The 15,430-nt window shown below is 42.7% G+C and overlaps 1 protein-coding gene across 15 annotated transcripts in view; it reads right to left on the bottom strand.

Moving 5' to 3' along the window:
* Window positions 1-15,430, bottom strand: part of PTPRT (protein tyrosine phosphatase receptor type T) — a 449,634-nt gene that overhangs the window by 89,978 nt on the left and 344,226 nt on the right. For all 15 annotated transcript variants that reach the window (XM_038166116.2, XM_072026287.1, XM_072026288.1 and 12 more), the window contains exons 12-13: window positions 9,394-9,667; window positions 632-668 (exon numbers count right to left, since the gene is read on the bottom strand). In XM_038166116.2, the coding sequence (XP_038022044.1) occupies window positions 632-668; window positions 9,394-9,667 (311 nt within the window). The remainder of the gene's footprint in view (window positions 1-631; window positions 669-9,393; window positions 9,668-15,430) is intronic.

Raw genomic sequence — 15,430 nt, 5'->3', positions numbered from 1 at the left:
CACCTTATGAAGCAGCCTGGGGATCAAAGCATTGCATCTTAACAACATTTTGCCAAATCATTTGTATCTGGTTTGCTCAGTGATAACGCTAGGTCTATTCTGAACGTAATGCAACGAAAATAAGAAATGTGCTCTATGAGTTCGCTGAATTATACCATGAAAATGGTGTGATATAAGAATTGTGCCCTGCTGTGTTCAAGGTCAGGATTTTCAAAACCTATTAAAAGTCAGGCTTACGTGAGATCTTCTTTTACTTATCTACTTTATGCAGTTACGGAGAAAACGAAATTAATCGGAAGCTTTTTCAGTCACATTCTGCCAATAGCAAGAATGGTCCTCAGGGCAGGAAAGCTGTCGATAGAACAAGGGAAAGGAGGAACCACGGAGAGACAGAGAGAGATACCCTGTCTTCAGAAATAACAGGGTTTACACATATAGTGAAGTGGCTCTGGAAACATATTCGGTCTTCAGTATCTTCCTTCAAAAATAAAATAACGATAATAATAAATAACGATAATAATAATAATAATAGGCTTCCTCCATGAATAGTAACTGTAATCAAGTCGTGTCACCACTGCAGCTTTTATATTGCTGGCATTGTGCTTTGCAGAAAAAAAAGAGACCCACGTACCTTTTGTTGCCAGCCGGACACAGTTGATTTTTGTTTCCTGAAAATAAAAAAAAATAGAAAAAGGAAAACATCAAGGTGTGTAATTTGTCCATCTGCTACAAACACACATTCCTAATATAAAGGTACGAAAACAAATAAGCATTTTTATAATACTTCATCTCTGAAAATACCACCAACAGTTTGAGTTGCAGAAAATACTCCGTCCTAATGGACTCGCATGCAGCTGCTTCTCTAGCTGTTGGGAAGTTAGAGTGACACGTGTTTCCACACTCAGTGTGAGTGATGGGTCCTGCATAACTGCCTGATTAACTAATAGAATTTACCAGCTAAATGACCTGGTCTATAATAGGCAGACAAGCTTTGGGTCAAAAGCACATGCATCTGTACATCTAATTTTCATGCACCATTACTGCAAATTGGGTATTTATTTAAACACATGGCAAACAGACACCTAAACAGTCATTTGAATATTTCAGCTCTCTGATATGTATGTGAAGCAAAACAGCATGTTGTATGGCTAGTTCTGCCAAATGAGCCATTCAAACACAACCCCGACCACTGCAGTTTTTCATTGCAGAGCTGGGATAAAACCCAACGCTTTTGTGCAATCCACCTCAGAGTTCGCAGATCTGTGTAAACAGGAGCTTGGATCTGAACAGCAACACTGTATTATTTGGCTTAACTAAAAGCTCAAATTCAGCAGCCTTCTCGGGCCATCTCCACTGAAAATAAATCCTTTCTGGTATCCCAAATTCCCCATCCTGCATTGCTTACTAGCACGGATTGCTTCCGTCCAATGCACCATTGCCATCTTAGCGTGTTACTTTGGATAAAAACCTGACTTTGTCAGGCAGGAATCTGCTGCTGGGTTTTCTTAGCACTTTATGCCTTTACATGCTCCTGTACATGTCTCAGGTGTAATGAATACCGCAGAAATTACCGTATGGAACAATACTACATTAATATGGATACTGTCTGGGCCCTGGGAACAACATGGTGCAAGTGCACTGCTGAGCACCTTGTTCCAGCCTCAAGCAGGAAGATGAAGACCGTGAAGTCTGAATTTGCTCTTGCATAGAGGGAAGCTGCTCCCCCTGCAGCAGGCCCTCCTCAGCTCCAGCAGGAACGGGCAGTCCCAGCGTGCTGCTTCCCCACACTCACATTGCGTACAGGACTGGAAAAGTGCAGGACCCACACGCTGGGGAACACAAGACCAATTTCCTCTGACCTCTTTTCATGCCCTCCTCGCAAAAATCAGCCTCACAAATGTTCTTTCGCAGCCACACAGCCCTCAGTGAGGCACCGAGTTATTGTTTGTCCCAGCAAACTGGAGGCGTCTCTTTGGGGCACTGACCTCTCTCCTCCCTCAAAAAGAGCTCCTCTACACACCCTGTGCAGCTGTTGACACTGCAACATCAACACGGCTGTACAACTTCGCTCCACGTTCATCTCTGCCTCGTGTAGAACCAGCCTGAAATGCAAGCTATTCTGGAAATCAAAAAATCTTTATTACTAGTGATGTTATATGAAGCGGGAAAAACACAGCTTTATTTTCAGAGCACAGCCTCAGCAAATAATGCTGGGAATCAGAAGACAGATCTGATGTACTTTGCAATCTGAGTAAAGATGACCTGGAAAATCAGTAATGAAAAATAAAATAAATATAATAAATACCAAGATAGCATTTTTGTTTTTTTGCTGTCTAAGAGTCGGTAGGCACTTGCACACATTGTGTTGTGGACAATTTTCTTGTGTATCTATTGAGTTCTGCTAGCTTCAAAGGGCAACAAAAAGCTGGAGAAACTCGTCAATGCTGAGAGAAAAAAAGGTGAGAAAACAAAAAATGAAATCTCGTCAATGATGCTGTAACCGATCTCATTTGAGCACGTGCATATTCCTGCACATTACCCTCCCACAGGCTAATTTGAGCAGACAGGATGCAGTGTGTTCTGTTTGCATTTACATCTACTAATTGCTGTATTTAGCAGAGCTAATCGCAGTTATTAGAAGACAGTGATCTGGCACTGCCAAAAGCAAGGGTAATCAATCGCCAGAGGAACAAGACATCTGGACTTCAGAAATTTATTTCAAATTGTGTCTTCTGAGAAGGAAAACATAAAAGAAACCTGCACAGACACCAGGCGTCCAGCTACCAGGGATGCCAAGTCTGAAGAAGGGAGCTCAGCCCATAATCCTGATTAGGCTGATTATTCCTTTGATTCCCATTGACCACCTCATTGATCAACCCACTGCTCACCTCTTTGGTGTCTCACAAAAAATGAGATCTCTTTCCGTTTACTGTATTTTTCTTTGATTGGTATTGAAAATTGTCTGTCTGAACTCTTTTTGCCAATAAACAGAACACATTTTTATCTCAAAACAGTAAAAACCATTTTCCCATAATCACATCTGTTTTCTGAAAAACTCCTCTTGATTCAGACAAGGTGTTTACCTCTTCACAGTAAAGATGCTTCTGTTTAGCCAATGGCAAAACAGGAATAAATAATCCATCCAGATGGCTTAAAGCCATTATGCGATAAATAATGATAAAGGGATAATAAAAAATTTTCCCCAAATTTCAGTCTCCTGATTGTATCCGTATGTTCTTTCAAGCATTTGGATACATAAATCCCATTTTATTATATCACAGAAGTTTTACAAGACCTCATGCCTACAACCATCTCAATGATGACCCAAGATCCCACATATCTGGAACAAGACACCTGCTTTGTATTATGGGTTAAGTCACAGGAATAATGCAAATTAAGGTCCCAGTATCACTGCTACTTTGACTCTACGGCACTGACAGGTTATGGAATCTCAGACATTTTATTTTCAAGCAGTAAGTGAACAATGCAAGCATATTTTAACTGAAATCCTGGAATTAGAAAACAATTTCATTTCCACCTGCGTGGATACAACCTACGTCTCTTGATCCGACCTTCATTTTTCCAACTTGCTTCACATCCAGAAAGCTGCCTGCACATTACAGCTATCTGTATGCTTACTGTAACATAGTTATATAGGTTAGTTATCTGCAACTTACTTTAATATGAACAAAACATGATTGTAATGTGCCTGTACTCAAGGCTGAACCCTAAATTTTTGAGTGCATGTACCATGGACACACAGCAGATGAAGACTGTGTTTGGAAGTGCTGGTGGCTTGTTCCTGCAGGGCAGACCTGGACCTACTGTTAGGATGAGCTGAAGACTCTGAAGAAGACATAAGTGGTGCTGAGAAGCCGGGTAAGCAGTCTTTGTCAGCAGCACACACAGACACTCACATCTACATGCCACGAGCCTGCTTTAGCATCACTCTGAATTTTCAGTCCTTTAATGCAGCTTGTTTTTTTTTTTTTTTCCATTTCAAAGAAAGGGAGCTGATGCCATTTACTAATTACTTAGGTTCCTAAATGCACCTTTCACTGAAGTGCACAGGATGATAATAAGACAAGTTCTGCCTCTGTCTCTTTAGTGTTTGGATGGGAACAATTTTCTGCAGACAAGGGCTAGGAGGGCAGCAGGACATATGTTTATGTGACAGCTGCATCTTCACAACCTAAAAGGCCAAATGACTTTATTCTTTTCTTTTAAAATGACAGCTTGCTGTTTACAGACTATGAACAATAAAAGAAGCAGAGCTTCTTCATCCATCTGTTTTCACAGCCGCTTTTTTTTCCTCTCCTTTCCTATTATTATGACCCTGCATTAGTTAAGCAGTGCCTTCCTTGTCTGAGGAGAACCTGCCGGCACCAGGGTGGCAGCGGCTGTCCCCAGACATCCCGCCCAGCGCTGCCCTGCCCCGGGCACTAGTTTCATCAGGCAGCTCACACTGGAGACAGGTAACTTGGACTTCTGCTGGTGCACACACAGGTAATTACTGATCTCCCACTTGGCCTCAGCTTCAGCACCCCGAGCCCCAGACCCGCACTGAGTGTGCTTGTGGGCTCCCCACGGACAGGAACCGCTCTTCTGGCCACTGAACACCCTCATCAGTTTTGGCGGTGTTGTTCTTAACAATTTTTTCCCAAATTCGGGAGAGCTCTACATCACACATTTCTTTTTTTATTCCACCTTTGCCAACTGTTTGCTGTCTTTAAAATCAATCACATGTACGGATCTGTGCAGGGTCTATGATCTCCCCTATAATTTCTACTGCCAACTCCAGGAAACTGCTAGCTCTCCGTGAGCCTAAGCTAAGCCTAGCATTGCCTTTCCAATTACCAGCTATTTTTAGTCTGTGTTATTTGGAGAAGCGAGCTTTAACAAAATGGTTTGGACTTTCATTATTTACAACAGAAAGTTATTTCAAGCATATTTAGTTAATCATTGATTACCCGCGTCTCCCAAACGTGAGGGCGATTACAGGATTTTATTCACAGAACTAATACAACTACCAAGAAAACTCTCAGGCCTACATCTTCTGGCCCAAGATGGCCAGCTGGATGTGGAAACAAGGGCTTACAAAGAGTGATGTGTATCCACAGCTGCTTCATTCCTGCCCCAGAAGCCCCAACATGACAGTAAGGAGCCGTAAACAACATTGGACAAAATTGTACACCTGAAATCCCACTGAACTCCGAGCTCCTCAGAGCCAGTCGACTGCTGGCAAAAGCGATGTAGGCAGCCTTGGTACCACACTGCTTTTCAGAGTAGGGCTCGTGCTGAACTGCAGTACCTCGCTGGCTTTTTGTGGGCCATCTCCACAGGGATCAATGTCACCTCCCTGCTGGCAGCTCTACCCATACCTCCAAAATCATCCACAAGAAGTATGCTGTATGCTGTGAGCAGACCTGTCAGCATCCAGAAATCCAGCCTGAAGTCCCCTGGCAATAATGAACTGCCCGATTGTGCATGTAGTACAAGTCATTAGAGAGGAAAAAAATCAATGAGAAACTCTGTAGAGTCTATCATTCCTTCAAAAATAATATTCTCATTGATTCCTGTGGAGCTACTTTTCACAATTCTGGCCTGAAAACATCATTCACCTGTTGGACCACCAGGCTGCAGGAGCAGCTGGCATCATCCTCCACATCATCTCCAGCTGCGTTACAAAGGCTCCTGCCGCATCTCCCATTTCGAGGAAAAATGGCCAAAGGTTATTGATTGCAACTGTGCCATTTCATTTTAACTCAATGAGGTAAAATGCAGCAACTAGGGAAAGGATTTCTAGGAAGCTCCATTTTCTGAGCTGCTCAAAAATTCAGGCAGGCTTCAGAGCAGCGAAAAATCCTCCCCACCTGAGTGTGTTTGCTGGATTGCTAACCAGAGACGGCCACCCACAACAGCTCAGATAAGAAACATGGGCAACATTCAGCTTTGACTATTAAGCCTGTATCCGGACAAGAGTAGATAAGGGGTGTCAGGGTGTTGCCACCCAAGCCTCACCTTTCAGAGGACAAACACTGCAAGGGCTGGTGCTTTAAAGGGGCTGAGTATGGGGAGGTTTTACAGGCACGGGCAGCTTCACGCTCTGTCAGCCAGCCATCTGTAGCAGGTGGCACTCAAACAGCAAACGTCCCTTAACTACCTGGATGGAGGGGACGGCGTGTGTGCAGGTCCTGCCAGAGGACGGCAAGGCCAGTTGTCTGCTCCTTCTGTGTCCCTTCATGTACTAATTGCTCCTAACAAATAACCAGGAACTAATTGTGCTTCTCATCCACCCTGCTGCAAAGCCCGGAGTTTCTGTTTACTTTTTCTCTTTTTTTTTCCGTCCCCCTCTTAAACTCTGACATTTTTCAGTTCAGCATCTGGCTTTCACAGCCCAGAAGGGAAATTCACAGGATTTGGAAGAGTTTTGTACAACAAAGCAGAAAACTACTTTGGTCCACACATTCTCTATTCGGACCCTTGTCTGGAAGCAACACCACGCTGACCACGTTTCATGCAACTGTCCACAGAATTCAGCAAGTTACAGCTATCTTATTCAGGCTCTCAAAAAAAAACAAGTAAACACCGCACAAGAGAAGGCAGGAAAGCTCGTGATCTGATTTTGCAGCAATTTGCTACACTTGTTTTGCATCCAGCTGTTAATTATGTTCCTTTCAATGCAACAATCATGGCTAATGGCTACAGAGCAGACAAGAACACCAAATGAGCACAACCCTCCACGTACGGAGGAGATGAAACAATGCAGAATCCCCGTAACACCACTACCTCCTCCTAATCAAGCTTTTTGACCAAACACAGAATGTTTCCTCACATTAAGCTCCCCCTGGAGCCCTACATTTCCAAAGGAAGACGTTACGGTTCACTGCACGAAGACTTCTCATTGCAAGTTCCAGGTGGGGAAAGAAGTTTCTTCATTCCAGGACTGTCAGTGATTAATGAAACTATGCAACGTCCTAATTAAAAATCGAGTGGCAATGTTCTATTAAGTTTTTCATGTGCAAGGGAACATAAGGCTGTATTTTAATTGTGCTAAATTGTCACTATCTCAGATATTTTGCAGATGTGCAAAAAAAAAAAAAAAAAAAAAAAAAAAAGCCTTATTGAAGCCACAGATTTTGGTAGGCTTTATGAAGACTACAGTCAAAATAGCTCAGGTTGTTGAGCTAATTGAACACCCAGAACTCTTAAATACATCATATACTTGTAAACAGCTCTGGGAATGAAAGCAAACTTATTATTTATGGCTGCAAAACCCTGTATGCAAATCAGGCCCAAGTGTTTGAAATGTGGGCCTTAAGGATTCTGCCAGGAGAAATGAGGTTCCACAGCTACTCATCTGCAGACTCAGCCTGCACTCTGGGACAATTCATCTCTATTTTTCCCAGTACCACTGCAGTTCGAGGACACGTACCCATATACTGCACTAATATGAATTAGTAACACAAGAGGCAATTGCTTGTTCAGCTGTGTATGGGTTTGTCTTGCTCAACTTTGTATGTAACTCAATTGCTTGCTCAACTGTGTATGGGTTTGTTGTACTTCTTATCCATACCCTCACAAGCTATTAATTGCTGCATATAGACTTAATTACTTAAGCCTAAAAGGTCCTTTACAGCCTTATGTTCCTGTCTGAACAGCCCAAGCAAGCCACACTTTTCTGAGTCCTTATGACCTTGTACATACAGCGTGGTGCAACCTGTCAGCTACAGAGCTCCAGAAAAAGCAGGAGCTGCACATTATTGCTGCCTTAATCCAGAATGCCAAGGGAAGCCTACATTTCCATTCATATTACCCAGTTATGGCATATTATATTGTACTTGAGCAAATAAAGGGTTTTTTTCCTTCCCTGGGGATCCATTCACTAGCAATTAACTATCACATAAGGGGGAACTAACTAGACACAGAGAGACATGTACATATATTTCACAATTTCCTTTATAAAGGCAAATCCAAAATTGAATTAATTGAGTAGTGCTGAATGGAAACCGTACCAACTAGAAGGGAAACCAAGGTGAAAAACAGCACAGTATTGAAGAGATTTGTGCTTGTCAGCCACACAGCAGAAACTCTGCAGGAGAATAGTGATAAATGGAGGCAGTAAAACAGCAAGATATGTTGTGAGCACTCATTGGCATTGCTAGCCTGCTAAACAGCGCACAGTTCTCTGTGATGTGTGGCTGTCTTTTGGGCATAAAAGACACTATCCCAAGTCGAGATCAAAGCCTACACCATTCACCTTTGACTGACTTCTCTAATTTTGTTCTTTCAGAGGTGATGTCTTAGAGAATTTACCCAGGTAAAAACTGGATTCATGAACGCACTTGGCAAATGTGCTAATGACACAGTCGGCAGCCCAACGTCCTGACGACAGGATAATGCTGCCTCTTCAGAAGGCTGGAGTGTCAATTTGTAGCATGTATGTGTTAACAAAAAACGATTAGGGGAGTCAAAGGGGAGGAAGGAGAATGACTGGACTGGATCTGGCCTGTACACCATTAGCAGAGCAGACCTGCAGCAGGGGAGTTAAAAGAGAAGGTCACAAACTACTTTAGGCTGCAATAAAAGAATTTAAGTGGGAAAAGAGCCCTTCAGTTTTCCTATGACTGTACTTGTTGGGCGTGATGTGTGTGGCATTTGAGTCTGAGAACAGAGCAGACTATTTCCAAGGCCAGTCTGGATGGGGCTGGGGGCAGCGCTGGATGGGCTTTAAGGTCCCTTCCAACCCAAACCATTCTGTGATCCTATAAAGTCTCCGCTTTAAACTTCATATCACAGAATAAGTATATGTAAAAATATAGTCAAGGATATCCCAAGGGACTAAGAAAGACATGTACATAGTTCCCTCTGCAGTGCGACTTACATTTCACTCAAGCTGAAAATCTCAACCATAACTGCAAAGTTACGGTGCAACCAAACACAAGCTACAAGGTAATCCAATTTCATAGCTTTTGGGTAGTTCTCGTTTCTCATTTGGGTAGTTCTTCGATTTTTCTTGAAAAATCACAAGCACGGTGAGTTGATGATTGCCAGGATGGAGCAGTTATGTTTTTTCATAAGGACAATAGCCCCTACTCTAACATTAATACAACTGCAAGGAAAAAAAAAATCTAAACAATTCACTTCATAAACCAGGCGCCCTTTTCATCACCTGGCTCCCCTACAGGTTTCTCATTGCATCTAGGCATCACAGAGAGGCTCGAATGAAGGACGGCACATGAATGAATGAAGCACATTTAATTTTCATCAAATTTCTGCAAAAGGGTGGTAATGAGGATTTAAACTGGCATCTGATGGAGAGGGAAGGAGAAAGGTGGGGAGGGTAGAGGTAACCATTTGTACAGATCCAGATTCATTTTTTTCTGCACTTACTCCATTTGCCTTGCTTAGAGCCTGGAAGTATATGCTGTAGCTCTTCAGGGGAGAAAGCGGGGCGTTCCAGTAGCCATTGTAGGTCTTGTTGTCGCCCACCGTGAATGGCTGCGTGACGGGCAGGTTGATGGGCTTCAGCTCGGCTGCAAAGTAGTGCGGGGAGTCCAGACTGGAAGCGTTCTTGTAGCTGACGGGGACAGAGAAGCATTCAATGATGTCCGCAGCTCTCCGGGCTTTCTGCAGCTTCTCCTCCTTGACAACCAGCTGGTAGACACTAAGAGAGCAGGGGGAGAGAGGAAGGTGAGATTAGAGCCCTGTGAGCCTTAGGTATCAAGAAGGTTTCCAACAACAAAAGCAAATGGGAAAGCAACAAAAACTCAGCTAGGGCATGACAGCAAACAGCTCTTGGCACCCCGTAACAGGGGCAGCTGCTGTTATGTGGGCACGGAGCTGCTTCACTTGCTCTGTTGATTTAGTGAAAGTCAGAAAACACTTCAATCACGTCACACTTTGGGAAAAAGAGTAACTACCACAACATCCAGTCAACAGCAAACTTTTAATGTGCTGAATATTAGAAAGCAGACTGTCTCCTTTCCAGCTACCAGGTTGAAATGGGAATTGTTGGCTTGGCCCAATGGTGACTGCATTGGAGGGAGGCATCCACAAGTGGCAATGTCCACAGGTTGTCAGCTCCCTTTTGAAACAGTCTCAGGGTGCAAGAACCATTTCAGACAAACAAAAAAGTGTCCCATAACTTCTAAGACTGTGCCTATTTCTGGCTCTGCCTCACATCTCTTTTTGAGATATAGCCTGGAATAAGAAGTTCTCTAGCAGTAATTCCTGGTGTGCAAGTCTCCTCCTACCCTCCATCACTAAAAGGCTGGTTTATATAGCAGCTTATACGAGCAGGTGGCTTCATCTCTCTTCCAATCCACTTTTGTTTCAGGAAACAACAGCAGCTCTTGATATTCTTTCCAGCTCTATGAAATGTTAATACTTTTCGATTTCTGCTAAGCCTTTGGTCTGTATGATGCGTAATAGCAATCTTGTCATTTCTAGCTTACTCCTGCAGGCTCAAGGAGGTTGCATTCAAATGCACTCTGCTTTTTCCGCAGACAGTTAACAAAGCCCTTTACTTCAGAGCTGCTACAGCTGAGGCAGGTTTACTGTCTGCTTAACACCTCTCAGCCCTTTGACAAAGAAAGATAGCGCCGCAGTCATTTTACTTTTTGTCAGGGTATTCACATACACAGCCCTCACCTGTCTGTGTCAGACTGGTCCTTTGTTTAGCTGGACAGGGGAGATCGATTAAAAGATTGGAAACAGCCAGCAGCGGATCCCTGTCCCTGCTTTAACAGGCTCATTGTTGCGGGAAGATTGGTGTGAAAAATTCCTAGCATAGTAATGGCTCACCAGTGCTTCTGCGGGAAGCAAAGTTCTGGCACCTTCAGCAAGCAGGAGGGAAACAAAACCTTGCTCGTGGTTTCGAACCCACTATTATTGCAGGACTGCGGGTATCTGGCACGCTCACTGCTCACAATGAGGAGGTCAGCGAATCATTTGGCAAACTCGCAGCAAAGCAGGCTCCCACTGCTAGACACGAAAGCAAATAATCTTTACAAATATCACCAATTTATGAATTGCTTACAATTTAAACTGTCCTCGTGTAGGCTGCTTAGGATGCTATTAATGTTCGCTAATGCAGCAGGAGCACCCACCAGCCGTACAGACTGCAGTCTTTACTGATGCCCTGTCAGTGCTTTGGAAGACTTTCCTCAATCCTGCTGTTATAGGAAGTCTTAATAAAATATTTTAAACCTTCTCTGGTCTTTATTTGCTGATTTCTAAAATGATAATCAGGTTTCTCAGCAACACTATGTGTCCTCATCGAGGGTGTAGTAGGAGCTGTAAGAAAAAGCCTGTTTAACTTAAACCTAAACCTTAGCAATAAAAACTTTTAGTTTGCCATTTCAGACACCCTTTACTAAGAGGCTATCTGCAGATTCATATTCTGACACTTCACTTTGGCAATAGTAATCTACATTGCTGCCAAACAAAAGGAAGCTTTTTTTTTTTTTTTTTCTGACAAAAACACGCAAAATTGTGGCAGACCCCATTGGCATTTGCCACATGCCTTCTTGCCTAAGAAGCGGTTGTTTTCTGCTGTATACAATCATAAAAGTCCATCTTTGCCAGTTATAGAAAAAGTTTTCTGTGTAATACACAGGCGTATATAAATCATCATATAAACATAATAAAATCTCCTTTGAGCCTAGACATGGGCCAAGGGTTCCCTCTTCCTACCTCCCCATCCCTGCAGTGTCCAAAGGACAGCCTCGTTCTCTTTGTTACCCTCTGTGCATGTGGTGAGCCCACAAACCTCTCTCTTTTAGAAGGGGAAGCTCCCAGGGACATTAGTAGCCAGACAAATGAACTCCTTCCATAATCAGAGAACTTGCTCATCTTTGAAGACATTCTTGGTTTCACCCTTGACTGTTCCCATACCTACTGCACTATTACACGCAGTTTTTATCATGAGCAACAGCTTTGATGCACACCGAACCTAATAACAAATACTCTTTTGCCTCTATTCGTTCACATTTTAGCTTTTCTACTTAGCCATTAATGCATATTTCTTCCTTTCATGAGGATAACTCACCCTTTTAATGACCTGAAATTTTACTTCTTATTTTTAATGTTGTTTTTTTTTTTGTCTTTTTTCTTTTGGAATCTTTTCAGATGTCTCCGGAAGCACAATGGCACATTCATGAGCATTCAACTGAAATGTAACAGATATCCCATTTGTGTTCACGTTAAAACACCATTAATCTCCTGCTCGAATACTGCCTTCTTTTCCTGTGAAACAAGTATTTGAGCCAGCATTGCTGTCATTATTCCCTCTGTCTAAAAAACTACTCTCTGGTGAAACAGAATGAGTTACTGATTGCATTACTTTGCATTTTTTCCCCTGTGCCCTAGCTCACACCACCTGATGCAGCACTCGTACCTCTGTGCCCTACCTGCTTGACTCAGTGACCGTCATCCTTCAGCCTCACTCTTCTCAGGCTCTCCGTTATCTGTAGTGGTCAATCGGGCACTCCCAAAGGTCAAGTGGCCAAAAGAGAGGCCACTCTCAAAGATTCAAAGATTACTCTGCACTGAAGATACTCTGGGAAATTGTTTCTTTACCAAATGATTACTCTGCGTCTCATTTTTTGATCCAGATATTTTGATCCAGTCCCTCCACAACTGCAGGATTCACAATTCAACCCTAGCTAGTAAACAGACAAGCACAGTTTTTGTTTTGCTTTTCTGCCATATTTTTGTTTTCCGGGTTATGTTTTTTTCCTCATGTCTTTATTTATTTATTTATTTATTTATTTATTTATTTTACCTAGGAGCAGAATTTTCCTGAACTGCCTTCAGGACATTTCCAGGTATCAGCTTCTCTGCATTAAACAGCGAGCTGCTGTAAGGCACATCGAGGGCTTACGTGCCTGCTACCAGCAGCACTAAGGCTCCCTCCTGGTTGCCTTTTCATGGGAACAAAAAGCCAATGATCCTACAACCAAACCACATTCCTGGGGGAATTCTGGGTAGCAAGCATGATGGCCAAACCATGTGCATTACCACAATAATTCCTAAAAGAGCAAAAGTAATTCAACTTTGCTCAGCAGATGATAACTTTCCGTGACAGATCGTGACCCCTAAGATTGCAGCCGAGCTCTAACTCAAAATAAACTCCATAAGTATGATCTGCCCTTTTGGTCTGCAAAAGCACTTCAGCTGCAGACCCATTTCTGTTTCGATGCCGAGCAGGGTCAACCATTTGCAGCTTGTTACGACCGACAATTTTGCAATACACAGCATTGTGATTACAAGCAAGAAAAGAGGAGTACTTCTCCGAAAAGAAGTGCTAGATGGAAGGCAAAAAGGGGGCAATGGAAATACTGCGGAGATATCCAAACTATTCTATTAGCTCTTATTCTGGCTACCAGGTAGGCAGTAACATAGATCTCCTGGGGCTCTCCTCCTCTCAAGCTTCAAAGCTACTGCTTCCAGCCAGAATCAGCTAACACTGCTTTCATAGCAGGAATCAATACATCAGTTGAAAATGCCCAGCTGGATAAAAGAAAGTTTCACTGTCATACATTGAAATTATATTAAAAGAGACAACAAAAGCAGAGCATTAAAACTAGCAATACCACATAACAACTTCAGTACCAATAAACTGGAAGCAGGCACCGTTAAACTTACTATTTCATTTTAATTTTTAATATTCAGGCGCATTTGCAAACACTGCAATCAAAGGCACACATCTGCATGCTGCAGGCGAATAGAAGCAGGGGTCTTGCCTTCCTAGTGCTAAGCTACTCCGAGCCACCTCACTGCAAACAAGCAACTCTGTTATCCTCATAAACGGCAAGAAAAGAATGGTTTCCAGATATCCATAGCTTTGCTCTCGAGAGAAAACTCTCTAGGGATTCTCAAATCTGGGCTGCTAATCGAATGCCTGACTTCCTGAAAGGCTGGAGAGCTCACTGCCCTGTTGTGCAGCTGCACACACTTATTAGAAAAGGAGGCCAAAACTGACTTCCCTGATAAATCTCACAGGTTTTATATAGATAAAACCACATTACTTTAATAGAAGCTTTTTAAAGTTTTTGACAGCTCCATTCTAAATCACTGATAAAAGCACCAGCCATAATGGTCGCCACAGCACAAATGTTGTCTGCAGAGGAAGAAAATGTGCTCTTATCATCATCTACGAGGTAATCTCTTAAATTTTGAGTTCTCTATTCAGTGTAGAAGCACAAGTGTGGATAATCAACATTCCAAATCACAGCCCCGTCTCTGTGCTACTGAGAGATCTCTGAGCTCTGTTAGACTTCGCTTTCCCCTGCTCTTTTCTTTTTGTGCTGCTTGCAGCACAATTTGAGGATGGTCTGGGGAAGCAATTGTCCAGAAATCTAACCGTGGATTTAAACCAGACTCAAGTTTTGGATGTATGATGCAAATGAATGCGGGAGGAAAAGCTGTATCAGAGCTTTCCATAAAGTATTTGACATCTGGTCTGCGCTCTTTGGTATCCTAGCATGTTAGTTAATTAATGATAATTAATACCATTTCTTCCTAATATCACAGTGACCTCCTCACCTGACTTATTAACACTTTAAAGAAACAATGCTTCAGCAGTTAAGCACTTCCTGTGGACCCATTTTTGTATCGAATTTTCTTAAATTTAAAAGATTTATTTATTTTTATTTAATTTTAATATTTAACACACAAACACATTACCATCTGTATATTATTTCCAACAGTATTTTCTCCTGGGGAACAAAAACAAGTGGCAATTAGTACAGCCTGATTTTGCAATGCATTTTTCGCAGATGACTGTGAGCAAGCGTTGTAGTTCGCCCCACAGAGAGCAGGGACTTCTCATTTTTAGTTCAAATGAATGCAGTATTTTCAGGATAACTGTCTGACAGGCTACAGGAAATAAGACAGCACCAAACGGTAGTGGTTTCCTTATTAATAGTTATCTTAATTCAAAGATGAAAGACATAAAAGGGCAAATGAATGGGGCAAGTCTTTTCCATCCTAATAGCTGTGCCAGCTCAGACTGGAGGCACGCAGCAGCCCACGTGGAGCTATACATTGCATTTCCCTTGTGGCACCTCTTCTGTGGAATCAGCACACGCAGCACTTCTGAAAAGGTTACCCAAACACATGAAAATCAACCCCAAATACTGTCTGACCAATCTGTGAGACTTAACGCTGCACAGAGATGAGCAAAACGAGTGCATACAAACAGGGGCAAAGGTGTGATAATTAGAAGGGCCAACAGCCAATCCAGCTTCGTTCCTCCAATTCACGATGGAAATTTTTTTAAGATTCATACTCTTAAGACCATGGGAGTATTCTCAGCATACTGGTTCACACCCTCAGTGCGTTTCACACAGAAACCCCAGACACTGCAGGCTGGTTTCCCGCTGTGGAGCACTCCTAACCCACAGGAGGCAGAGATAACGCCGGG

The sequence above is a fragment of the Anas platyrhynchos genome, chromosome 21 (genome assembly GCF_047663525.1).
Source record: "Anas platyrhynchos isolate ZD024472 breed Pekin duck chromosome 21, IASCAAS_PekinDuck_T2T, whole genome shotgun sequence".
In the NCBI taxonomy this organism is placed as follows: Eukaryota; Metazoa; Chordata; class Aves; order Anseriformes; family Anatidae; genus Anas; species Anas platyrhynchos.
This window is presented reverse-complemented; position numbering and strand designations above follow the sequence as displayed.